Here is a 26,809-nt window from a genome sequence, read left to right as displayed (position 1 = left end):
CACCAGGTACCTCTCTGGTGAGGGTGTATCTCAGAGTCTCCTTTCCCCAAGGTTTTCACTTACCTTCTCTGCAGGGCTTTCTGGAGAGCAGCACTGATACTGGACCGCTTACCAAAGGGTGCTCCACACAGTTTTCACACCCCAAGCCCCGTACCTCTCAGTCTGTGTCTGTCTTAAAGCTGGTGCAGAAATCAAGCCCCCAAATGCATTGCCCCCCTCCTCCTTGGAGCATCAGCGCAGCTACGGCAGGTTATCTAGTGCCTCTTTCTCCCCTCTGCTTCCCACTGGATTGCCCATTCCACTGCAGGACCAGTTCAACCTGATGCTGGATATGCATCAGCTGGGGAAAGTTTACCCCCCCCCCCCTTAGCTTCACAAGCCAACCACAGAGCAAAACGTAACTGGCATAAGTAGAAGAATCCAAGTAATTTCCACCCTGACTAGTGGGAATGCAATAGTTAGGAGCAGAATTTGAAAAGGGCTCAGCCTGGCATTCAGGTGTGTTGAAAAGGACTTGCTGAGCAGGAAGGTGCAAATGGGGGGGTCTTGGGATAAAACCTGCATCTTTTCTCTCCAACTTTTGCTAAAAGAGTGCATCACTTCCGAGTCTGCACGAAAGGGACTACGCAGTCTTCATGCCTCCCATCCTTTTCCAGTTTTGCACTTCCAGTTTTTGTCTCGGGTAGCTAAAATTCACAGAAGCAAACTCTGTGGGAAGGTTTCTATCAGGATGCCCTGCTCAGGCTACAAAGGTGAGCACCAGACTGCTGCTCTGAAAGCCTTTCCCACAGCAGGCCATGCTCAACTTATGAAAAAAAAAAGGGTGCCAAACCAAAACCAGGCATTTTTGAAGGTGATTAAAACCACAGCCCTGCACTGCATCTTCAGAAGGGCCACCCTTTCCTACTGATGTGCTCCGAGTCACTCAGCTATGTTAGCTCTTCACCATCAAAGATCTTCAAAAGCTTTACAGCGACCGCAGCACACCCTCCCGCCTCCCCCTCGTGCTTTACTGACCCACGGGCTCAGTATCCAAAACGGATGGGGTTTGGCTTTGTCTGGCAGTCAGCTCCTAATTGGTTTGCTTAACACTCGGCTGCTAAAGTTAGCGGAGGATGAGGAGTAAACTCTGCTGGACTAAGGGCCATATCATTAGTGCATCATTAGGAGGGTGAGGACACAGGTCTCTGGACCTCCTGGAGCCTCTTGCTGGTTTTGGCTGATACTTGGGGCTTCATAAGAAACACTTGAGTCGCCACGTTCAGGCTGGTAGAAACTTAGATCAGCACTGCAAGGGACAGCAGGAGGGACAGGCCCCTGCCACCAGCCTGCGTCCCTGCCGGACCGACGTCTGCCAAACCGCAGCAGAGGATGACTGCGGAATTTACAGACCACACGCAGCAATGATTCAGAAGAAATGGTATTTAATTATGGTATACATTAAATTAAATGTCATTCTGAATATTGATCTCCAATTGGTGATGACTTATTCACCGTAGGGCAACTCCTATCTGTGCCAGCAAGGGTTAGGGTCCCACTGCGCTAGACATTGTACAAACACAGAGCAAAACAGCCTTTCTTGCCCCAAAGAAAGCATCCAGTGTTCTTCTTTTTAGCAGCGGTCATCTGTCCATGGGCACCTCTACTGCTCTCCAAATCACTCAGCAGTTGGCACATGCTGCAAAGTTCAAGAAAAATTTGCAAAACTGGAGAGCATTAGATCCATTTACAAAGGGGAGCAGGTACGGAGGAGCTTGTGTCTCACAGGAGGGGAGACGATGACTTTTACAGCTTCTGCAGCTTTGGGAGGTAGGACTCGGGCACCTAAACCCCTTCAGGGCTCTAGAGGGTGTGGAGCCCGGTGTCCTCAGCAGATGCCCAGCTGGGACCGGCAGAAGCGGGCTCATTCACAAGCTGGAGATCTCGCTGCAAAGCTTTTCTTCCAAGAGCCGCTGCCAGGCGAGACAAGGCAGGCAGCCGGCGGGGACTGTGGACTGGCGCGTTCACATCGCAGCCCAGCGCCCGTCCGTCCAGCTGCAGCTTGGAGGTGACGCTACGAGGACGAGAACACCGTGTTTATTGGTAAAGGTGGAGCCAACAAGGCTCATCATCAACCTCCTAACGGCGGAAAATAACCCACCGGTACTGGCTGTTTACTGGGCAGGAGCAAGGCAGTAACTGGGCACTCGGTCCCTCCCGTGCCCCAGGGAGGGGAGAAAGGGGAGACAGCCTCTGAACCCCATTTGAGGAAGATCCCACCAGAATTTCTTACAGCCTCATTCACCTCTGTAGCAGCACATGCTACAGGCTCACCTGAAAACTGCCGATACCGAACGCTTCCCAGCGGTCTGGATGTGTTGACCGAGCTGCTGAGCACTTCCCCACCCCACCCCAGTCCACACCTCAGAGTCCCCAAAAGCAGAAGAGTGCCTTGAGATCTCCGTAGCGTCAGTTGTCCCCACGCAGACTGTCCAGGTCCTGCCAGGGCTCTGCTCGACTTGCCCCGTGCCCTTCCTTCACATGGACATCACCGTGCAGAGGACACGCGTGTGCCTGTCCTCCCGCAGCGCAGAGTCGGGTGCTGCCTGACCGGCATCCTTGCCTAGGCCCAGGTCTTTGAATTAACTCATTTAAAGGAAGAAGAGAAATACAAAACCAAAACCATCCTCAACTCTGACCTTTACCAAAAAAAAAAAAAAAAAAAGGGAGAGAGAGAAGATTCAGGAACAATATATACAGATGGGGGAATTGCACTTAATTACAGTAGTTTACATCCATTGAACAAAATTTACTTATTTTATATAAATCTCTATGTATAAGAGTGGGGAAGGGTGAGGATGAGACTGCACCTATATTTACAGTTTAATTGGCTCAGTTCAACAGCACATGCGATTCCTCCTTCCAAACGCTAAGTAACAGACCCAAGTCCCTCTCAGTCCGTCGGGCGGAGGAGTATAACTTAAATATTATCCATCTTCCCCTTCTGCCAGTTCCCAGCACAGCTTGTTCCCAGTTCTTCAGGAGAGCCAACGGCCTCTTGGAAGGCAAATACTTAAGAAAAAAATCCCCAAGACACGTCTTGGAAATACTGCGTGGAGGGAAGGAGAGGCACGGTCCCAGGTGGGCACCCCATAAATCCGGGCTCGTCCCCGGCGGGGCACGGAAGGGCGACGGGGAGTCTCGAGCCTCCGGCTCTGTTTCGGGTTGATGGGCTCCTCGCTGCGGCACTGGGCTTCACTCTGGCGATTCCCCGAGCTCGGCGTGCGGATCACCGGCGGGATGTTGTGGAAAATAAGATCCCGTTGCTATGTGCAAAAGCAGCGAGGTGTGGAGCATCACCAGGCTTGCAGGGGACACTGGGGAGGGAGAGAGCAACACAGTGACCGGCAGGCAGGCAGGAGGTGAAGGCAGCGCTGCGGGGGACTCTCTGGTGGGATCGCAAAATATTTGGAGGCATCACCTCCTGTACCACCCCGGGACCTTGGTGGTGCCGCACAAGCCCTGCTTGGCCCCAAGCCCTTCCCAGCACCGCCGAGGGGGAGGCAGTGGGGAAATACTTTCCGAGCCAGATATTGCCACCCCCTCCCAAAAATAATAATAATAATAATAATAAAAAGGGCCTGTTTGTGCCCAGGCTGGCAGTGCTGCCAAGAGCAGCCAGGCGTGAGGCTGAGCGTGGGAGCTTGTGCTCCGGTGGGAGTGGGGCCGGGGGCTGCGCTCATCCCTGTCTCCCAGCGCTGCTGTCCCCTCCGGGGAAGGAGCTGAGCAGCCCCCACCGCCGCATCCATCCCACCGCAGCGGTTCCTTCTCCATCCCTCAGGGTGGGACCCCCACCCGGGGTCACCCTGGTCACCGGTGGGGTGGGGGGCCGGGAGCCGTGGGTGACCTTGTGGGCTGGAGCGCACAGCAAACATCGTAACGTGGAGATAAGGAGACGCCAGGAGCCTCCCGTGACATGTCATTAGGGACAGGCCGTGGCTATCAGGTGTTTGCTAATGTAATAAAAATGGTGGCTCGGCCTCAAGCGTCGTCAAAGGAACCGGGAGGTATTTGCCCCTTCCAGGTCTAAATAACAACATCTGATAAGCGATCCGCAGCATTGGGCTGCAAGGGGAGAGCCGGTGGCGGGGGACCAGCCTCCGTCCCACCGGCAGGACCGGGAGCTGCCGGGCTTCGCCACTGAGCGGATTTGCAGGATCTGGCATGGGGGCTGCGGGGTGCAGAAGAGCCGCCGAGGAATGACGGAGGCTTTGTTTTGCACGGGAATGCCTCTCTTCTTGCAAAGACAGGGTTGCTCAGGGAGCAGCGGGGGGGGGGGGGGGTGTCCCCCCAATTTGGGGTTTCACGTGGGCTGTGCACCCCATGGCTTTAGCCGTGCGCTCCACCAGCAGCACCCAGCCCTTGCCCAGCAAACTTTGCTCCAAAAAGTGCAACTCCCCTGGGGATCCCAGTGACCCTCCTGCCCTTTTTGGCCACCTCGGAGGAGCCCGTCGCTGCCGGGCATCCTTGTGCCCAGCAGTGCCAGCCTCATGCCAAGGCATGGAGGAGCCAAGGGATGGCCCCTGTTAGCCCCAGTCAGTGACAGAAACCCAAATCACCAAAAACATTTAGGCGTTTGAGCCATTTGGGGGGTCAGCAGCATTTACGGCCCCCCCCGTGCTGCCTCTGTAGCACTTCATTCGCCCCTTGCTAACGAAACGGGTGACCACGGAGAAAAAAAAATAAAAATCAATGTTGTTCCAAGATAAATTTTTCCAGCTTTAGCTTGAACGTCGAATGGTTGGTGGGAAAAGAGGGTCCAGGGGCTGGGATGCTGCACTGGGGGGACACACACGACCCCAGCGCCCGCTCCGGCCCCGTGTCAGGGGCCAGATCCTGCTCCTGGTGCTTGCAAGACCAACCCCTGCTTGTTCATCACGTACGGCGGGGAGGCTGACAAGGTGGGTGCGTGCCCCTTTGGCATTTTGCACCCATCCGCCGCAGCGGATGTCCCCCCTCCTCCTGAGCCGCGAGACCTCCTCCTGCTTTAATTAAAGCGCAAAAGCGTGATGGAGGGAGAAAACCGAGGGAGCCCCCCGTCACCCCGGGCAGCGCCGCGTCAAGGTAGGCTGATCGCAGCGCCCGGCCGGGCAGCGGGGATGGCCGGGCGCTATCTTTTTGCCAGGGATATTTCCTGTATGCCCAGGGCTCCTTTCGGCCAGCCCGGCATCAAAGGCAGCCCGTGGCGGGAGAGCACAATTAATCAGGGGGAGTTCGGGCTGAGCGCACACCAGATGGGCCGATAAAGCCGTGCGGAGGAAATGGTGCTCCCGAGGAACGCGGCCGTGCCTGACCGCCTCCCGGACCGAGATGAGCGGGCGCAGATAAATGGTCACCCCCAGCGCTACAAAGCGCGGGAGCCCGACCCGAGCCGGGGGGCGATGGCGTTTATCCCCCCTTCCCGGGCACCCCAAAACCCCCCACCCCGGGGCAGCCCCTCTCCTGACTTCTCCTCTTTGCAGCCCCAGCTCCTTCCTTCGACCCCTGCCGGGCATCCACGGGGTGGGGGGGGGGGGGGTCTCCCAGCAATCCCATGCCGTATTTACTCTGTGGTCATTGCATACATTTTTTTCCTCTCCCCTGTCAAACCTTGGTAAGAAAGTTTATCTGAATGCAAGTTCAAGGCTCTCTTATTTATCTAGCAATCAATAAGGGCCACATATTTCCCACAGTCCCCAGAGCTGGCTTTTAGAAAAGGACTATTGTCTGAGTAAGGCCTCGCACACCTGATTTGAACCAGGATAAGTCCTGCCTTACACCTGCGCCGGCACTGGCCAGATGATAAAGATTTACTGGCTGGGGAAAGTCGGGGTGCATCGGCTCCTCCGCTCGACTCCAGCCCTGGCCAAAAAGGCAGCAGAGCCCGCTTGGTCCTGACCTTCTCAGCCCAATTTGTACCCCAGTAGGATGTTCCCACGCTGATGGAGTTGCCCCAGGGACGAGCACGGCCCCGATAGTACCACCAAGCGTTAGACAAGTCTTCATCCAGCACAGTCAGACCATCGCCCAAATCCCCATCGCTCTGCAAGCAGGATTTTCGGAGCCCGTGAAGGGGCTGGGATGGGGTTCTCGGTGCCCTGAGGCTCACCCTCCGCTGCCCATGTGGATGCAGGGTCTCTGCGAAACCCTCCTCCGGCCCCGTCTCCAGTGGAGAAACAGCCCCGCTCCATCTCCGCACACCCACCCCAGCGCACCCTCGGCCGTTACCTGCTTACTGGAAGACATATTGGTCAGCGTGCTGATGCTGCTGGTATCCGTCACCACCATCGCCGAGGGGAAGCGGGAGGTGTGGGAATACTGGGGAGGCTCCTGTTTGTGCGCATACACTGCGGAGAGGAGGGAGACAAGCGGCCGTCACGGAAAAGCCACCCAGAGCCCTCGCGCCGGGGCAGAGCGGCCGAGCGCTGCCTTACGGCAGGTCGCAGGGGGGCTGTGCGGGAACGAGCGTCGCGGAGGCGTCAAAGAGATAAAACAAGCCATGGGAAGAAACCACCGCCTGCCTCGAAGCCACCACTTTCTCAGCTCCCGGCTCGCCAAGTGAAATCCGGGGGGGCTAAAGGGCTCAGATGCCGGAGCTCTGCAACCCCTCTGCAGCAGAGACGGGTGCTGGAGCAGGGCTGGGGCCAGGATGATGGATGAGCCGGGGGGGGGGGGGGGGCAAAGCCAGATCCCTTCAGGACGCAGCGGGGAAGCGTTTGCTTTGCAGGGAGCACAAAAGGCTCGGACTCCTCCTTTGGCAAAGCAGGTGTTTTAGCGATAAGAACATGGAAGGAAAAATAAAGTTTGTACAAAACGCTGGAGCGGGGGTGCTGCATCCCACCCGCGGGGCAGCAGCGGAGCCGTACGGGAGATGCAGCACGGCGGACGGCACGGGGCAAGGAAAGGATGGGGCAGGACGCGGCCACCCCGCAGCGCCGTGCATCCCGCTCGCGTCGCCGCGCCGGCTGGTACCCGCGGGAGAAAGGCGGCAGCCAAGGGCGCAAGCTTGGGCAGGGGAGAGCAGGAAGAGCGCAAAAGCTTATTTTCCACCTAAAGTAATTTTCTGGGCCCTTCCCTTCGCAGCTACCACCCGGACCCTTACTGTGCGAGTTCTGCAGCTGAGTCACGGTAGCCATAAAAGGCTGCTGCGTCATATGGCTGGGTGACTGCTGCATCAGCGGCTGCTGGTGCGGGCTGTGGAGCTGCTGGGAGAACTGGACCGGCTGTAGGGCTGCCAAGCTGCCGGCAACGCTGTTGATAACGGGTACGCTCTGCGCCTGCGAGGTGTTCAGACCTGGGAGGAAGGAGAGAGCAGAACAGGGACGTCAGCGCTGGCGCGAGCGGGCAGAGCATCCCCCCTTCCCCGTGGCGGGAGCGGGGGGTCCACGCGGGGGTGAGCTCGGGGCGCGCGCTTACTCTGTGCGATGGCCATGACTCCCGAGAGCGGCGTCATGATGAGGTTCTGGGACTGCTGCGGGTTGTGGTGCGACAAGCTGTGGATGTTGGTCAGGGTGCTCACCGGGGGCAGCCCGCCCCCCGAAACGGAGATCTGCCAAGGAGCAAGGCGGGACGACCACCGTCAGTGGCACAGCCAAAGGGGGGCTCCCCCCGGCCCCCTCCCCTGCCGCCCACCCGCTTCAGCCGGGAGATCGGAGGGGGGGGTATCAGCAAAGCCCCCTCCTCGCTGGGGCACCTTCGGTTCGGCGCACACAGCTCCCACCGCCCCCCGGGGCTGCAGACCCCGGCTGGGATGCCCAAACATCGTGTTAATGAATAGCGAAGCAGCAGCGGTGAAGGACCTTGCTGGCACTGGCTTCCAGCTCCGCCGGAGCACGGTGCCAGGACACGGCACATCCCGAGCCTTTGCCGTTTCGTCCCCCAAGTCCAAGTTCCTGCCGTCGGGGACAGCTGAGGACTCTCAACACTCATTAACTTCTAACCATGGTTGTAGAAGGAAGTGGGAAATACAAACTCGGGAAGTTAGGAAAAAAAAAAAAAAAAAAAAAGACAGAAAGCAGATAAAAAGGGCCTCACGGGTGATGATCTCAGCCACCACTTTTGTAGACGGGCAGGATACTGGTGAGGTGAGCTGGGTGCACTCAGCCAGAGCCAGCTCCTGGGATTTCGGGTCAGCGTTTAGGGATCAGACACACAAAGGCACTTGGGGTGTGCCAAGAGGACTGGAGCTGGTCCCCAGGACAAACAGGGGGCTAACTGCCCGATTTCTTTAGTCGCCGCACATTCTCCTAATCCCTCCAACTAGACCTCTTGCACTGAACAACCCCGATCCCGATTCAGAGCCATCCTTGCGGCTTTAGGTGCGATACTTCTAGACGCGAGTCCGAGCACCTTGTTTATTTTGCACATGTGAGTTGGAGATAGCCCCGCTGCAACTGAAACAAATCCATCAATAAATTCCAAAGCCTGGGAGTGACCCATATTTCCTGATCCGGTATTTTCCACTTTCAAAGTCTCTTCAAGGCCAGGTTACGCCACACTTGGGTGCACAAGTCAAACAGCTCACGGCAAGTGCACGCCGCTCGCCTGCAGCCCAGGCTTGTTTCACGGGGGGCTTAGACCCAAAGCCCTGCACCCAAAAGAAATCCTCCGGAGACTGCACGACTGGAAAAGACCCTCCAGACACCGGGCCCTCGGGGGATACCGGCTGGCACTACCATGGCTAAGGGCAACACCGGAGCACGACAGAGTGAACCACCAAAGCTTTCTGCAGCCTCAGTAACACTCCGCCCTGAAAAAAATCGATTGCCTCAGATGCAGCAACTTCCTTGGCAGCTTTTAGTTTCATGTGGGGTATTAAAGGCACATGTTTACTTACTAGAAACCACAGCCTACAGCATATTTTTATTAAATCACTTGCAAGCACTAGCTAGCCCTGCTTAAAGATCAGAGATAAGCTGGCAGAGCCACACGCTGCTGAGGGCCGAAGTGGTCCCAGTCGGCGCTGCGCAACGCCCGTGCGGCAGGGATAATTCAGCAGGGCTTTTGCTGCCGCACGCCTCTGCCTACCGCGTTTCAACAGGTCGCTTTTCCCAGTCTAATCCGCTGCATTTTGGTTTTCTCCCGTGCTGCCCGGCCGCTGTGAGCTCCCTCTGCCCCATCCGAGGGTCCTTTCCTGCGCTCCGGCAAACCCACCCCTCAGACACGGCCCCTGCAAAAGGAGCTGGCGGGGGGGGTTGCTGGCAGCCTCCGCCACCGAACTCCGCGTCGCTTCGTCCTGGCGGACCCCCGCCCCGGGCGCTCGGTGCTTGCTGTTGCTGCTGCCTTTATTCCTGACTCATTTTATGACTTTGAGGCTGAGGGTTACAAGGCTCAACACACCCCTGGGGAGATACGGGTGCGTTCAGGGCAGAGGCAACGTGCTGGGAGGGTCGGGGTTTTGCTCTGCAATATCCCCCCTGCTTGGCAGGGGATGCTCGGTTTTGCAGGGTCAGCATCCGAGCGCGAGGGGCTGCAGGGAGACCCTCACAAACCAGAGCCGGACAGCAGCAGAAGGAAAGGCGAAATTAAACGGTGCCAGAGCCGAGGGAGGGGATGCCGAGCCCCTCTGCAGCCACCCAGCTTTGCGAGGACACCGACGCAACGGCCCAGGAGGGCCAACCCTCCGAAAATGGAAGTGAAAACTGGGGACGAGCGGGGCTTGGCCGCCCAGTGCCATGTTTGACTTTCGCTTTCATCGGGGAAAAAAAAAACACTCCTCCCGGAAGAGCGGCGGCCGCACGCAAACCTCCGCCAGCCTGCTCCGGGGAAGGGCTGCGCTCTCCCATCCCATCTTCGCCCCGTCCCCCTGCCACCCCCTCCTCGCCCCGCTCCTTCGTGCCCTCCTCCAAAGGGGCTTCGCGCCAGCCAGGCGCCCACGGAAAGGAGCAGCCCAAGCGTTCGGGCATTGGAAACCCAACCCCAGCCCTGCGTTCACGACCCCCTTTTTCGCAGCGGACGCGCGGCGCCCAGCACGGGGAAAGTCATCGGGCACCCGGCGGGGATGCCGATGTCCCGTCTCCGCTGCCTGCCACCGCTGGTGTTTGCGGCTTCTGCCCAGCAAAGCCCCGGCAGCAGAGCCCCCGGCGAGCGGGGAAGGGGACGGGGAGAGGCAGGAACGCCGGGGACGGAGCTGGGACCAGTGGGTTAGATGTCCTGGGCGATGCCTTGGGACAAGGAGGTCCCTGCTCGCAAGGAAAGCGCTTCCCCAGCAACTCCCCAAACTTGGGAGGGCGTAGGGTAAAAATAACGAACGAGCGTTTTATCGACACCCGTGCCGTCGGCAGGAGAAAACAAACAGCGATCCACCCAGCGCGCGTTCCATCTGCAAGGCACGCAATCGATAAAAACTCAGAGCGGGGCTCCGTCAGATTTATGGGCCGCGCTCGGAAAACACGCCATTGCCCGCCGGGGAGCCGAAACGCCGCCTTTGAGGCGGGTGACGGGGACGGTCGCCCGCCCGCGCCGCGGCCCCGGCCCCACAATGCCCCATTGTTCGGCGCGGGCCGCGTGTGAAACCCCGGGGGAAAGCGTGTTTGCTTTGCCCGCTTGGACCCTCTTATCTTATCAGCGCCGCCGCCACAATAGGCCAGGTGTACTCACCATTTTACCGTCGGGCGAGAGCAAACCGTGGCCCGGGTCCAAGCTGGCCGGGGAGACCTGCTGCAGGACCGCCTGGCTGCTGGTGACCATGGCACCGCTGCCGTGGTGGCTGATGGTGCCGGAGGATGCCGCCTCTCCGCTTGCCGCCTGGCTGTACCGAACCCCTGCAAAACACCGCCAGGCGTTGGCATCACCCATGGGCACCCCAGCGAGAGTGCCCCGGCTGTGCCAACCCCCTCTGAAAGTGGTCCTGAAAAGGGGGAACCTCCCCCCCCCCCCCATCACCACCACCCCTCGCCGGCTCGCTCGGCACAAGGACGCAAACGGACGCGCGAGCCCCTAAACGACACCCTCGGACGATAAATGGGAGGGACAGCACCGAACGATATTTCCCTTCCTCCAGTGCCGCTTCCCAGCTTCTCCCCAAGCCCGGCTGCTGAAATTATTAGCAAGAAGTTTACGGTGAGGGATGCTGAGCACCCACTGGGGCCGCAGCCCCCACGCTGCCCGCGGGCCCCAATGCCGTGGGGCAGAAAGAGCTGCTCCCGAGGGAGCCCAACCCGGGCCGACAGCCTGGACACCCATCTGCACCCCTTCTGCTTTAATTTGCACAGTTTGCACCCATCGTGCAAATTCCTGCCACGTCCCCGTGGCTCTCGGACACCGGCCTGAGGGTCCTGAGCCGCCGGGGAGCAACTCTGCATCCTCCAGCTCTTCCCTCTGCGAGGCTCACCCGGCTCCTCGCAGCCCCCCGGCCAGCCCAGCGCTGCCCAGCTCTGAACAGCAACGGCTCTCGCTTTTTTCTCAGGCCCTTCTGCATCCGATTTCCCCCTCGACTTCCTCTCAACAAGTGTATGATTAACAGATTAGCGCAGGAAGACCGAGGGACCAGACACACACAAACCTCCAAGTCGGACCGCAGCCCACCAACCGCCGAGGAGGGAAACCTGGCTCGAGCACGGATCTTCTATATAAATATATTTAATTTGGCTAAAACACCCTGCACCGATAACCATATGATCAGCCATGTGTCATGGAAAGGCATCTACAGATCACAAATAATTAACTGAGGAAAACCCACGGGAAACAAAAGCGTCTTTTACGAGGCTGCCTCGACGACTACGGCAAAAAGCCATTTATTACGAGGAGTCCGGCACCGTGTTCCCGGCCAGGTTCACTGAACTGCGCTGGGATCGAAGCGGGGGACGGACGGACGGACAGCCCACAGCTCTCCTGGGAAAGAAAACCACAGTGGCAAAGGCCACCCTCCCAACCGAGACCACCAAGAGCATCGTCCGCCCGTGACCCCCGGCCACTGCACAGGGGTGTTGGGGATGGCCCCCCCAAAATGACCACCAGCCGGAGAGGTTCAGCTTGCGGAGGTTACCAGCGGCTTCTGGGCTGTCCTGGCACAGCACAGACACCCCCAGCTACAAAACCCACCCAGGTAAAGGATCTTCCTCCTGGGATTTTGGGATCTCCTTCTCCCAGGTGCCCAAGGGGAAGAGCTGACGCAGGCTGGCTCAGCGAAGGATGCTCTAAGGGCTACTCTAAAGATCTCTGAATCAGGGAAAAGGAAAGAAACGATAACTAGAGTTTGGGAGATCTCCACGAGCTCCAAAAGCATCTGCCAAAGCGCAGACGGCGACCTGCGCCCTCCACCAAAACCACGTCAAAGTCACTCTTCAATTCCCTGCGAATTTTCCCCATCAGCTGGTTAAACACATCCCACAGATAGGAATCTCCCCACGATGTCTGGTTCCTGATCATTTCCCAGCAAACCCCTTTTATCCCTGATAATAAAAGAATGTCCTCTGGCAGGTGGATATTTGCCGGTCCGAGTGGACGTCCCTGCCATGAACAGGGTAAACATTACTCAACCAGGGCACTGTCACACACATTCTTCCCTGCGGTCCCGGCCTCGTGCAGAGTGTGCTTCAGCCGCTGCCGGTCTGAGATCCTGCAGCGCTGGTTAAACAATGGGAGGGGAGATAAAATAAAGCCCTTTCTTCTGAGCGTGATCTTAAAGATAGACGAGGAGCACAGGCGGCTCCTATTGGAAAGAAAGTCAGAGTTTCCTGCTCAGTCGTCAATCTCTTTTGGGTTTGGTGAGGCTTTCAGTATGAAAAAAACCCACCAAACAACATTTTAATCCCCAAAATCAGGCTTTACCCAGCTGAGGATGCTTGTAACGTACGAGCCAAGACGCTCAGAATTATGAAGTTGTCTTTAAAAACAGACGAGATGTTAAAAGCTGATTTTTAAGCTTTTCCTTGCAATCCTAAGGACAAGACTATTGTTTGAGAAACAATAACCAACGCTGAGATTTTCAGATAGTCTGGTGACTGAGATTTTAGGTCTCTAGATAAAACCACTGAAGGCTCCGAGTCTTGATGAAGATTAACTCTCCCAAGGAGCGCGAGGTCGGGCTCCGGGGATGGCGGCAGCGCTGCCACCGTCCGGCCCCACAGAAGACCCCCCGCTCCTGCAGAGGCAGGGGCTGTGCTGGTGGGGGGGGTCCTGTGTCCCCAAAGCCTGTGGGCACCTGGGTCTGCCCAGAAACCGCTCGCTGGGCAGGGTAAATATCTTCTTCCACGGCTACCTTGCAGACCTTGAGGAAGCCACCAACTATCCTGGCTTGGGTTTTTCCCATTCCGAGAACGCGACGGGTATTATTGTTATTTGTATGCCCTCAAGGTTGGGTTGGATTTGGGCAGATTAGATAATTAATATTGGGAAACCACCACAAGGCATCATTGCTGTTGCTGTCACCACTGCTATAACAAAGAGACCTCCACAATGGTGGTGGGTACCTTTCCTCCGAGCTCCCCGTTCCCAGCGAACGCGGCGAGCTCCAGCCCAGCCTAGCCTAAAGCATCTCCCTGGGCAATAGCCGCTTCCAGGCTATCCCCAAGCACACCCAGCCACCTTGCTGCCCCCCCCCCCCCCCGCCCCCTTTCCCTGCTTTTGGGCTTTATCTCTTACAGGAGCAGGACCCCGTTCTGCACAACGCCAGGACGCGGCGTGCTGCCGCAGGGCAGGCAACCCCTGCTCCGGCTTTCCCGGCTCCCCGGCAAACCCTCGCCGGGATCTGCCATCGCAGGGAGTGCCAAGCCCCAGCAGCCAGCCGTGCCCCGGCAGCGCGACCGCTCACCCCCGCCGTGGGACCCCCCCATGAGACCCCACCAGCCGGCATGAATGCACGGGGACGGCTCCGGCGATTTACGCCAGGATATGAAGGTTTCCTCCCGGAGCGAGCCGGGGGGGTCTGTGGTCCAGGGCTTAAGAGCAGGGGCTCAGACGGCCACTGAAGCTTGATGCCACTGTTCTCCCGTCGCTCCGCGCCTCCGCAGCTGGAAGCAGCCCCCGTGCAAAGAGATTTATTCCTCCTCGACCTCTCCCCGCAGCCGCCCAAGAGCGGAGCCTGGATGGGGATCACCGGGAAGGGACCTGGCCGCGGAGCCTGCCCTCGTTAAGGCTCCTTTTTTTTTTTTTTTAACTGGAGCTACAGCCATAATATAAAAGTCTGTTTATGGGACCTGGCTATTGTGTGGCCCCTGAGCTGCACTGCCCGTGAAATGTTTTACTGCTTTCCCATGTTTCCAGACAAGCCGCGGGGTCCGGCTCCCAGAGCCTTAACCCTGTGTTTCAGCCGATGGGGACGGGCAGCGGGACGGCCCCCAGGACACAGGGGGGGGGGGGGGGGGGCCTGTGCACCCACAGCTTTCTGCAGCCAGCCCCCCCCCCCGGCTTCTCAGGGGTGCCAGACCCATTCTCCCGACCTGGCTTTTGGGGTGGGGAGAGCAATGGGAGGGTTTAGGGCAGCAATCCACATCTTTGCTATTTTCATCGCAGGGTTGTGTCATTTTCTAGGTACACATCAGCCTTGAGTCTAGTGAAGCAGCTTGGTTCTCCCCTGCTTTAAGTCATATTGTTATGATTAAATTGTACTTTTAAAAAAAAAAATAAAAAAAATCACTGTACTTTTAACTGTATTTCCCACGCTGCCACCACACGGCACATCCTGACCTCCTCCGGCAGCAGCGCCCGCCGCTCGCCCAGCACCAGGCTGCGGTTTTGCCTGGAGCTTCGCAAACATCCTGCAAATCGCCGGCAATGCCCAACCCCAAAACGGACCCGGCCACGCTATGCGCTTGGTCACCGATGACTCAGGCAGCGGCAGGGATTCGGCCCCGGCTCTGCCCGACCCACGGCGATGCAACCGCCGGCGTGGACCGGGAGCCCGGCAGCGGGGCGAGAAAGGCAAAGTGTCATTTTTGGGGTCGTGCTGGACTCGGCGATGCTGCACCTATTGACATCATGGAAGCAGCCGGGGCGGTGATGGGACCGTTTCACCCTCCCAAAGACGGGTCCAGGCAGCGCCGAGGGCAGCTCCGATTTTTGGGCTGCCACTCAAATTGTCCCTAAAGTGTTAATCTTGCTAAGTTACCGAGGTGCATAGTTTATATCCATTATAAACCTGTTTATGGGGACTGGACCCTCCCATTTCGCTGCTGTCATAAAGTTCTAATTACCCCCCATAAAACCGGGGAAAGCTCCTAACAGCGCACTGTACCTACCGAGCCCCACAATGCGCCCAACAGTAAAATATTATGACCGCTGGCACCGGGTCCTCGCTCAGAATCGGCACATACCCCAAGGAACAACACGTAGGATCCAGATATAAATTGAAGAACCTCTGGACTGCGGGTTTATTGACGGGCTCTTCTTTAAGAAAAAGTTAAAACACTTAAACTGCCCCTGGGGTTTAGGAAGAATCTCAGGGGTTGTACTGGGTTATTTTTATGTTTGTTATCTGCATCTATAGAGCTATCTAAAAATATATATAAATAATGCACTTTCATATCTATCTATCTATCTGCCTGTGTGTGTGTATATACATGATTGCTCAGATATCGCTCCGATACTGCAGCGTAGCTACTGCTGGACAGACGGATGGACGCCTCGACCACCTTTCGGTGCAGGACCCCCCGGGACGGGCTGGAGGCGATGCTGTGACCCCCGGCCGCCGGGACGGGGTTTTGCAGGGTCCGACGGACGCCGGCCGGCCCTTTGTATGCAGGGTGGGAGGCGGGGGGCGGCTGGCGAGCGGGGCGGTGCGTCACCTAATCTCATCAATGCGCTGATTGTCTTCAGGGCTCTTGAAGATAAAAATGGCATAAGCCAGAGTCTACGGCATGGCACCGAGATAAAGCCCCGAGTGACCTTCAAATCAAACAGGGAACCAAGATCGCTGATAATACCCCATAGGAAGGGAAAAGTCCAGAGTCTGAGAGAAGCCTCTGAGATAGATTGGCTTTAAGTATTTACCTCCAAATAGTTAAAAACTACAGCTTTAGGCTTGACAGATGGGTCCCCAAGAGGAGGCCGGGAGGATGTTTGACTTTTACAGCTCTTATCCCTGCCCGGCCGTCATTACGCCCTTTCGCAAGACCCCATCGACGTCCCGAGGAGCAGGCGGTCCCTCTTTGTCTGCGGGCACGGGAGGGATTTTGCAGCTGCCCCCGCGCCGCCAGCCCCATCGTTTCCTGACGGGGGATGTCACGGGGAGCGGGGGGGTGGGGGGACGGGGGCCGCGCAGGGGTGGGATGCGGGCAGCGTCCCAGCGCCGTCATTAAGCTGTTAAAGGCATTGAGGGCTCCGGCCGCCGCCACCGCCACGCGGTGCAAGGGCAGTTCAAATCCCAGCATGGCCAACCCCGGATGGGGTCAGCCAGGCAGCCCCGCCAGCGCTGCCCCGCACCCCGCTGAGGCGGCGGGTCCCCAAACATCTCTTGGAAGAGGTTTAAGCAGCGAGGGACCCGGCGACGGTTTTGGGAGCTGCAAGCCTGCCGGACCAGGCTTTGGCCCGAGCGACCCCGAAGCGATGGTGGCCGAGCTCCGCATCCTTGCCCGTCAGCCCCAAACCAGCCTCAGAACCTCACGGCGGTCCTCGCCGTGACCGTCTCCTCGGCAAGGCCGACGGATACGACCGCCGGCCGCCAACAAATTCCCGCGGCCGAGCCCTCCTGACCCCTCCGGAGGGGCCCTTCGCCGCGGCCATCACTCCTGCCCTGCTCAAAAGCCCCTCCGAATGGGCTGTCATCGGCCCTATAGCCGCGGCCGGCTCCTGCTGGCCACTGCTCCGACGGGAAAATAAAGGTTGGGGCTTAACGGCCCTCCAGCCCCGAGATAAATGCCCGCGGTTACTGTAATTGCCGTCCCCTAATAGAAGAAAACAAAGGCTCTCGTGGGGTGCCTGCATGCGCGCTGGCAGGATCGGGGCACATCAAAGGCAGCGGGGTTCGTTCAAAGCCCCGGCTTAATTGTCAATTAAGCATGCACGGGGAGGACAACGCCATGACAACGCGGGGCTGCATGCTGGTGGGGTATTGTAAAGCCCGCCGGCCGACACTGAAAACAGCTGATTTTGCTGACAATGTGCTTGTAGGGCACCTTGTAAGCAATCAGCCGGTGACAGGAGGGCAAACGTCCTCCCTGTCCCCCGCCATTGTGCGGGGCATTCCTGGGGCAGGGTCACATTTTGGTCACCGCCGGCCGGCCCTACGGGGAGAGCGGTACCCGAGAGCTGGGTCGGATGCTGCCTGTCCCTCCCGCGGCCGGGAGCTGGGTCGGATGCTGCGGACCCCCCCAGCCACCCCGGGGCTGGTGCGTCCCCCGGGTACCAATTTGGGGGCTGCCCTCGCTCGCTAACGCCCGAGGACCGACGTCCAGCCGTGGACTGGCACCGTCCCCGGCTCTCAGCCTCCTTTCCCCAGGCACCTTGCCCTTCCCGCAGGGACTCTCCGCCACACGGAGAGTTTCTTTTAATTTGCTTTTGTAACCAGCTGGGTGTGCGGAACGAGCCAGGCAGGGTCATTTCGAAGAGGCGGCTGGTTTTAACCTCCCCGGCCGGGCTGTGCCGGTGCCGGTGCCGTGGCCGAGGGGGGAACGTGGGGCGGTTGGGACGCAGCCCCCACGCCGACCCCCCGCCGCCGAGCGCCCGCTCCTGCCTGCCGGGGGCCGGCGCGTTGGCCGCAGAGGGCAGGTAAGGGGACAATGGGGATTGTTCTCCCAACAATGCCTCTCGCCCCACGCCACGCCACCCCCACCCGCCCCGATTAAGCCTTCCCCGGGCACGCAGCCCCCTCCCCAGCAGCGTTATCTCCCGCTTAAATCCGCCGGGAATTTTCGGCGGGTCTGCTCTCCCCAGCCGGCTCCTCGCTATGCACGACGGGGCCGGACGGCGGTGTGGAAAGGTGGAGGTTGGGGTGAGCCCTGCACCCCGCAAGCACTTTTCTTCAGCCACCTCCTTCTGCTCCAGCACGGGGACGGTGCAGCACCATGCACCCAGCCTGGGTCAGCTCCAGGACACGCTGCCACGTCTTCCTACGGGCTTTGCGGCATCGCCTGCGCATCCACACACACACACACACACCCCCCCCCGAAACCAGCGGGCTGCATCTCAAGGCCCCCAGCATCGATACGTCAGGCGCGGAGCAGGGCGGGCACAGCCTTCCCCTGCCCAGCCCAGCCCACACGGGGACTCCGGTGAATGAAACCAACCAAGCAAACGCCAATTTATCCTCAGCAGGATGGAAACCCAGCCCCTGCCGTGTGGCTCGGCAGGCCTTAACACCGCAGCGACAGCGCTCGCTCTTCTCCCCACCGCCATCCCACCTCGATGCTGCAGCAGGGACCAGGCTGACCATCTTTCCCCCCACCACCACCCCGAAAAGCTTCCCAGGCACGACCCCCAGGGCTCAGCACCCCTTTCTGCGGCAGAAACGGGAGCCAGCGCTGCAACCGCTCCGCCGCCGCTGCCGCCCGAGCATCCTCGGCGAGGGGCTTACCTGGCATTTTGCTGGGTGGCGAGGCGCTGGGCTGGTTGTGGTGAGGGGAACCGTGGGACAGCAGCAGGTTCATGCTGTGCGGGGGCTGGCCCGAGCTGTAGGCGTCCATGGCCAACTTCTGGCGGAAAGCCTCCTCCTTCCGCCGGTTGGCAAACCAGTTGTAGACGCGGACCTCCGTCACCAGGTTGGAGCCGAGCCCGTGCGCCTTGGAGGGAGACACCCCTCGCTGCAGACACTCGGCCCTGTGCGTGCAAGGGGACACGTTGGAACAAGGGTGCTGGGGGCGGGGGGGCTCTGCCAGCGCCACCGGGCAGGCGGCCTCGGGAGGACAGGTGAATCTGGGGACGTTTAAGCCCTTCCTAAAAGCCCGCCTGCTCTTTCCAACTACATCTGTGCTGTAAAAGCCATCCCCCCTCCCTCTGATATTGCTGTAACGCTGCAGCATCCCAGCGGCATCCCTGTAGCATCCCCACAGCATCCCTGTGGCATCCTTGCAACGTTCCCGTGGCATCCCTGCAACATCCCCGTGGCATCCCTGCAACATCCCCGCCCCAGCGCGGAGCTCGCTCGGCCCTGGATGACATCCAGGTTGGGAAAACAAGGCAAGAATTGGCCAGGCAGCTCAGCAAAGCCTTGCCAAGAGCCGGCGGCCAGGGCTGCGGGTCGGGAGCCCAGCATCGCACGCAGTTTTTGGAAGAAAGGCTGCGGGGCGGGCGAGGAGGCGGCGGGCGGCACGGGACAGCCTTTACCTGTTGCACTCCTCCACCAGAGCCTCACGCTCCTCCTTGCTGGGGTTCTTTTGGCGGTCGTAGGCTTGGTACAAGATTTGCTGGGAGGCCGGCCCCCACTTGAACCGATTGCGACGCATCTTCTTGCTGGGGGTTTCGGAGCAGGCGTCGTCGAGCTGGGCGGCCCCCTGGTTCTGCTGATTGAACTCTGGAAAGAGAAACAGCAGCTGATCCTGACTGCTTTTGTCTGTCATATTTCCACAACCCTGGACTGTCTGGTTGAATTCTGAAAGAGAAAGGAGCAGACGTGAGCTGGCCTATAGCCGCCGCTCGGAGTCACCGTCCCGCGCGGAGGCGGCCCGCCCCCCCCCCCCCCCTCCCATGTCCCCTCCCAAAAGAACCCCAAACCCACGGCCCCGGCACGCTTTGGAGCAAGCCGGGTGCTCCCCACCACCCACCCCAGGGAAGCCTTGCACGCCAGCGAGGGAGTTATTGCCATCCCTCGGGAACGGCGTTTCACGGGGAGGCACGTGCATATCCGCGGGCAGGGTCTCTGCCAGCGTGCGCTTGTTTCGGGAGGATTTTTGCAAGCCGGGAGCCAGGCAGGAGGACTGCAAAGCCCCGCGCAAGGTTGCCTCTCCCTGCTCGCCCAGAGCTCCCCTCCGGCTCCCGCTCCCGTCCCAGCAGGCAGGCACCAGAGGTGACCTTCCCCGGCGTCCCGCCTCGGACCCGGCGCTTGTCACAGCGGCAGTTAAAGGGAGATTAATGGGAGGGTTTTATTATTCTCAGTTTTGCGGGAGAATTCTCCCTCTTTTTATAATGGCTTTTCCCCCCCGCGACGAGGGGGAAACGCAGGGCAAGGCTGGAGCAGGCTCTGTTTGCTCTAACGTCTCGAGGTGTGTTTTCAAAGCAATGGTATTTGGTGCTAAACTCTCTTCTGCACTTCCCATCCGCTAGATATTGCATCCTTCTGGAGGAGGGGGGCAGAGCCCTTTTAAGGGGGGGTGTCAGTGCCCCAACCTGTTGCTTGCCGAAAAACGGGGCTGCTTCGGAGCAAGGGTCGGTGGGAGAGGTGCACAAAAGCAAGAGTCTGTGTACTTGGTCAAAATCACCTGCCTTTTAATAGCACGGACTGCCCCGGGACCATGCTACAAGCAGGAGCAACTTGCAGATTTTTTTTCTTTTCTCTCTCTTTACTTTTTTTGCAAGTAGTTGCAGAAAACGAGCAGTCTTGAGAAACAGAGAGGAAAAGGGGGCAGAGGTGGGAAAGGCATCTAATTGTGTGTAATCATTAATTGCTTTCCCAGCTCTAATGAATATAAACATACAGAAACTTGGCTGCGTAGATGGGCCTGGGGGGGACTCGCACAGCATTCCTCTGACCAAGAGGAGCTCTCACCCAGTTTTCCCGCGCCTTAAATTCATTTTACTTGTAAAACCGTTTCGAGGAAGATGCCGGGCAGCCTGGGTCTGGGGGACTCTGCGAGGGAAGAGGGCAGGGGGCCTGCTCCTCGTCCTCCGCCGGACATCCCGGGTACCCGCAGGCAGGAGGGGGATGCGGGGACCCCCTCTCCCCCACGGCACTCCCCCCAACCCCGACCCTGGCGAGCCCCGAAAGGCGAGCGCTGGCGCGGGTACTTACGCCGGAGGATCTCCCGCTGCTTGCGGACGTACCACGTGTAGAGGGCGGCTCTCTTCTGCGTCTTCATGGGGGTGCCCTTGTTGAGGTGCTGGGAGAGGTGCGACTGGTTGAGGCCGGTGACGTCCACCACCTCCCGCTGCGGGATGTTGTGCTGCTGCATGTACCCCTTGATCATCTTCGCCGCCCGCCACGGGTCCTCGCTGGAGGGGAGGGGAAACGAAGGGTTAATCTCTCCTGGCATGGGAAAAGCACCCCGCTATTTGCTTCTTGCCACGGTGGAAACCCATTATTATTACTCTGAAACCTGTTTCAGAAGGGCACAAGATCCCCTGAGCTTACGTCTTTCCCCAGCTGCCATCCTGGCCCCCCAAAACAGCCCCGTCCTGCCCCTGGGAGGCAAGGGCTTGGCAGGATGGGGGCTCACGGCGTGCCACCGCCACCCCGGGGATGCCCACCAGGCTGTTTGCCCAGGCAGGGAGAAGTAAAGAGGATGCCGGTGTCCTGACGGGACACATCGAGGTCTCATTAATGTTGGTAAAGCCCCTCCAGATCCTTCAAGGAGAAATTCAGTCTATTCTATTCTATTCTAAACACAGCCCATCCATTAACTGCTGCCGTTACGTTCACTGCAATTTCTCCCTTTGAAGACACGCGCGCACAACAATGGGATACACAAACACACACGTACGTGTGGATAGGGGAAGCCCCTATGGATATTTCTCCGAAGAAAGAGAAAACTCTCATGTGGAGGTGCCGAGGATGCTTTTCCTGCCCCTGCTCCCAGGCGCGGTACCCACACTGTGCCCCATGCCCCCGGGCTTGCTGCTGGCTGGCGGGGACCCCCACATGGCCCCCGAATCCCACCCACCCCGCTTGCTGCTTCATCTTCTCCTTTCCATTCCCGCAGGGATAATTATCCAAAAATCACAATATTCTTTTAAAAGAGAACCTATTTCCACGCTCCCACAACAGCGAAGCGCACACGCGGGCCATACGCAGAAGGCTGAGAAGCGAAGGTCAAACCCAGGCAAGTTTCTGAACGGAAAACCAAAACCAGCTCCCCCACAATAATTTTAAGTCATTCTCGAATATTTTTCAACACTTGAATTCGGGTGCTGCAGGATCCAGGTGTAAAATAACTGTTTCCTAAATCTGCATTGCTTTGGTGTCCTTGGGGTAGCTGACACCAATCTAGGGAACAAATAAAGTTGCAGCCAAAAATCAAAACGCTGTCTGCGTTCTTCAGCTCTAACGAAAGCAAACCGCGACGGCAGGGGAACAGGCCAACACGCTTTCGCTGTACTCAAGACCCCTGGGCTCATTCTGCACTATGGGAGGACGCTGGACGAAAAGGAAGTGCTTCAACGCTGAAAAATCGGTGTGGAGCCTGAACCTGGTCACAGTCATGCACTCAAATAATGCAATACTCTAACGCTGCACTTGGAATAACCGTCCGACTGCTTTCCCAATTCATTACTTATTTTGGATCCTTCAACTTGTCAAAGGGGAAAAAAAAAAACCCCAGCCAACCAACAATTAGATTTCTTACTTTTTGTCCCGAATACAGCGTGAAAACAAAGCTGGTTGGATCCAAAGCAAAAGCACCCGACCAGGGCCAGCCCGCTGACGGCGGCGGGGGCTTTGTCAGACCCCGGGAAGGAGGGCACGGAGCCTTCCTAAAGACACTGTCCCTGTGCCAAATCCTGCATCCTCCGGGCAGGGGAAGCCCACCGTATATATGGCGTCCTCTCTCCGGCGATGGGCGCACGGCACCGCGGACCTGCGGAGCTGTACGTACGCACGGGCACGCGGAGACGCTGACTCCGTTTTTCCCAACGGCCCGGACCCCAGACTGGGTTAAGCCACGATGCAAACAGAAAAGCCGTCTCCTGCCCCCAAAACTCATGGCCACGGGGCTCAGCGGCCCCCGCAGCGAACGTGGGTGCCGACAGCAGGCGGGGGCACTTCTCGGCCGGTGGGCACCAGGAGCGGGGATGGCCGCGGCACACGGGGTCTCGCGGTTCTCGGGTCTTCGCGCTGCCCCAGGAGAAGGTGGGAACCGACGAGAAGGATGCGAAGAAAACGTCCTTCCACCGCAGCTCTCCTCCGCACGCTCCTTCCCGGCGAAGCAGGGCAAAGCCCGCCGGCCGCCGTGCCTCTCGCCGTGCGCGAGCCGAGGGGCTCAGGCGGACTTTTGTCACGAGCGGTTCGTATCACCTAACTGATCCCACTAATTACTGATTAATAATAAGTTAATGGAACAGAGCTCATTATCATTTCTAATAGCAGTTTGGTTCACAACTGAGCCAAGGGCATAGTCTTCCCAGAGTTAAATCGCAAGCCAGTGCAACAGAGCACACTTGTATAATGTCAAACAAGTGACTCGGGGGTTACAAATGTGATTTCTGAATTTAAATAAAATTTGGCAGCGTTTTGGCTGGAAAAAATATGTGAGAATCAGGAAAAAAGTCGCCGAGTTTCCCTCCATTTTATTATTTTAAGAAAGGCTTCACTTTGATATTTGCAGCGTGTTTCACACTTACACATTTCAAAACAATTACTTGGCTCTTAATTTCTGAGCAGTGATATTTCTTTACCAGTCAACTTGACCATATTCAAAAGGGTTAAACAACCTGAAGCCAAACCCAAACATTTTGTTTCAACTTGACCCAAAATGAAACCTTTGAGTGTTTGGCCTTTTTTTTTTTTTTTTTTTCTTTTTTGGTTAACCTAAAAAGCCACAGAGGAAAACCTTTTGATTCAACACAAGCTCTTTTTTTTTTTTTTGGTTCTGTCACCAAAATGAAAAAAATCCATTAATTGTCCAATCTACACCGGGGCTTTACATGAAAAAAAAAAAACAACACACCCAACCCAACCCAGGAGTGCCTTGTAATACTGGAAAATCAGTTTATAGCCCCGGCTCCGCGGTCCTTCTCCACCAAAATTAAGGAAAGGTGGTTTTTTCTCGCACAAACTTAACCCCGATGAAGCCCGGCCGCCAATGCTGACCGAGAAAGAGGCATTTCCCACCCCAGCCTCACGCGCAGGTGGGGGGGCAAAGCCTGTCCCTCTCCCCAGGGATCCCCGGACCCGCTCACCCCCTTTGTCAGCCTTGAAAACAGGTAAATACACTCCACATCCTCGGCGAAATATGCCAAGAATTTATACAGATGGATTATAAACCCGGCTCCCTACAGAAACGATCTATCTAATCTGCATCTCCCTGTGCACACAGGGAATCTGCATGGGGAGGTGTGCTGCGCCCGCTGCTCCCCACACCTTTCGGAGCGGCTTTGGGGCATCTCCGACCGGATGGCTTTCCCGCGGTCCCCAGGCCCACGGGATCTGGGTGCTCCCTGGGACCTATTATTTGCCGGAGCGGGGTCTGGGTGAGCCCCGGCGGTTGGGACGCAGGGGCAGGGAGGGAGTCGCAGGGCGTCTCGCCCCGGAGTCGGGCTCTTCGTGCCGCCGGCACCCCTCCGGCCGGGCTCTGCGAGAAAACATCGTGCCAGCGTCGGGGCCAGCCGGCCCTCTCCCACCCGCATCGGCCGGAGCCCTTTGGGTACCACGAGCCGCTCGGGGCGAACGGTGCCGTGGAGCGCGGCACCGCGACGGGCAACTCGCACCCACCGCTGCGGGTGGGCAGCCGAGCCTGCGCCGCAGTCCCAAAAGGAGCCTGTGGGGCTGAGCACCCACAGGGATGCGGGAATAGCCCGAGCCGGCCCTGGGGTCAGGGCGCTGACGCCGGGGGAGCCGGGAGCAGAGGGGGTTTAGCCCCCGTGCGTGGCTGCAATAAATGGTTCCCGACTCCCTCTCCAAGTACAAAGGCCTCTCTTAGAGCAAACACGAGCCCTTTGCAAAGGCTCCTCAGGGACATGTGCCTGCTCTTGTTTGCACCAAAGGCAAACTTTGCACGGAAACGCCTGTGGGAGCGTGGCGATTCTGGGGCTGAGCCTTCTCTGCACCCCCACCGCCACCCCGGGCACCCCCGGGGACGGGCGCAGCCAGCAAGAGGGGAGGACTGGGGACCCGCAGGAGCACCCGGAGGTGCAGGGCACGGTGCTTTGCAGGAGGGGCAGGAACCCAGCGGAAAAGGCCTGCCGTGATTTCTCCCTCGCCCGGAGCCTCTTCAGCACCCAACGCGTCCCAGCCGAGCCCCTTGGCAGGCGTGGGCGCCACCGCCCAGCCCCAGCCCCAAAAAGGCACCCTCTGCCCTGCCGGTACGCGGGACAGAGCCGGAGCCGAGCTCTGCGCACACCGACCGTGGCGGCGTTCCCATCGCCAGCCGGGGCCCTGGCACGCCGCTGCCGAAGCACCGGGGCTGTTAGGGGGCAAAAACTGGGGCTGCCCCCGGGTTCTGCGGCTTGGCAGAGAGGGTACGGGCACGCACGGAGGGGCTGCGCCCAGCGGGCAGGATCAGTGCCGCGCTCAGCGTGCCGCTGGGTCACCGAGACGGGTACAAAAACTGCAGTGCAAAGCGGCCTGGAAGACGGGGGGGGGGGGGGGGGGGGACGGGACACACACACACAGAGGTGCCCCCGCCGCCCGCAGAGCCGTTCCCGCGGGGTTCCCCACCCGGTTGCGCTGTCGGGGGAACCACCGTCACCCCGGGCTGCGGGAGAACCGGCGGCTGCCCCTGTCCCGGGCTACGGAGGGGACCCCATGTGTGTGTGTGTGTGTGTCCCCCCCCCGCCCGACGGGCCCGGGGCAGGCTGTCCCCGCCGAGCCCGGGGCTGCTCCGCCGAGCCCCGACGGCGGCTCCGCTACCGGCAGCGCGGCACGGCCGGGACCGGCTCGGCTCGGCCCGGAGCCGCATCCAGCCCGTCGCCGTCGGGGGTTTCCTCCTTTCTCCCCCCCCCCCCCCCCATCACCGGCCGCTTTTACAACCTCGGCAATGAGTAACCCGCCGCTCCGCTCGCCCTAATCGCGGCCCTTTGTGTATCTTTCTGTTGATGATTTATAGAAATAAATTAATAACACCCCGGGCTCCACGTGTTACAGTTTATGTTTTATCTCCCGGTACGGAGGGAGCCACCGGCCGGTCCGAGCTGCCACCGTCCCGGTACCCCCGGCCCCGGAATCCCGGTGGCCGCCACCGGCGCTAACGGCGGGGCAGGCAGGGGGCACCGGGTGGGACGGAGCCGTCGGGCCGAGCGCCTTGCTGGGGGCGGGGGGGGAGACACGGGCCACGGAACGGGACGGGACCCCCATCGCGGTGCCGGTACCTGATCATCCTCTCCACCTCGGCCCGCTGCTCCATGGCCTCCTCGGTGTTGAGCGCCTGCAGCTCTCGGAGGATGAGCGGCGTGTCGAAATCGTCGCCGTCCTCCGAGCCCTCGTCGCCGGAGAGCTTGCCCTTGCCGTGCCCGTTGGCCAACGCCGGGAAGGCGGCCTTACCGTCGGGCGGCGGTCCCCCGGGGGAGAGCGGCAGGCTCTCCAACTTGACGCCGAAACCGGCGGCGGGCACCATGTCCTCCAGGGCGCGGATCAAGCCTTCTTTAGTGGCTCCGGAGCTGAGCAAAGCGCCCAGGAGCTCCCGTTGCAGGGCGCTCAGCTGGGACACCATCCTCCCCGGGGGGCCGGCGGAGAGCCCCGCCGCTCGCCCCGCGCCTCCCGCCCGCCCGCCCTGCCGCTCCGCTCCGCCCCGGCCGGCGGGCTGCTGCGGGCCGCCCTTTACCGAGACATGACCGCCATCATTAGGAAATATACACCTTATGCAAATCAGCACCGGCTTAGGCCTCTCCTCCGGCCGCCGCCCGGGTCTCCGCGCCCCCGGCCCGGCCCAGCGAAGGGCGGACTTTGCCCGCGGTCGCCGGGACGCCCCGGAGGGACGGGACGGGACGGGACGGGACGGCTCTACCGAGAGCCGGAGGGAGCCCCGGCTGCCGTCGGGGCGGGGGACGCACACACACGCACACACACACACACACGACACCCTCGGTCCCGGGCTGGGGACGCGCTCACCCC

General features: G+C 59.4%; 1 protein-coding gene across 2 annotated transcripts; it reads right to left on the bottom strand.

Annotated features, from left to right (window-relative positions):
- Positions 1 to 2,869: 2,869 nt before the first annotated feature.
- On the bottom strand, positions 2,870 to 26,408 carry HNF1B (HNF1 homeobox B). Of its 2 annotated transcripts, none has more exons than XM_049802491.1 (9): positions 26,068 to 26,408; positions 20,840 to 21,039; positions 19,219 to 19,483; positions 18,470 to 18,711; positions 10,618 to 10,781; positions 7,435 to 7,567; positions 7,121 to 7,312; positions 6,247 to 6,365; positions 2,870 to 3,356 (listed from the first exon to the last, which is right to left on the bottom strand). In XM_049802491.1, the coding sequence occupies exons 1-9, from the start codon at positions 26,406 to 26,408 to the stop codon at positions 3,336 to 3,338; spliced, it is 1,677 nt and encodes a 558-aa protein (XP_049658448.1). In that variant the 3' UTR covers positions 2,870 to 3,335. The 2 variants fall into 2 exon arrangements, with proteins under 2 accessions (XP_049658448.1, XP_049658449.1); XM_049802492.1 differs by having other exon boundaries at positions 19,219 to 19,405.
- Between the last annotated feature and the right edge of the window lie 401 nt (positions 26,409 to 26,809).

Source organism: Accipiter gentilis, chromosome 6 (genome assembly GCF_929443795.1).
Source record: "Accipiter gentilis chromosome 6, bAccGen1.1, whole genome shotgun sequence".
In the NCBI taxonomy this organism is placed as follows: Eukaryota; Metazoa; Chordata; class Aves; order Accipitriformes; family Accipitridae; genus Astur; species Astur gentilis.
Note: the sequence above shows the minus strand (reverse complement) of the source record. Positions and strands in the feature narration are given on the sequence as shown.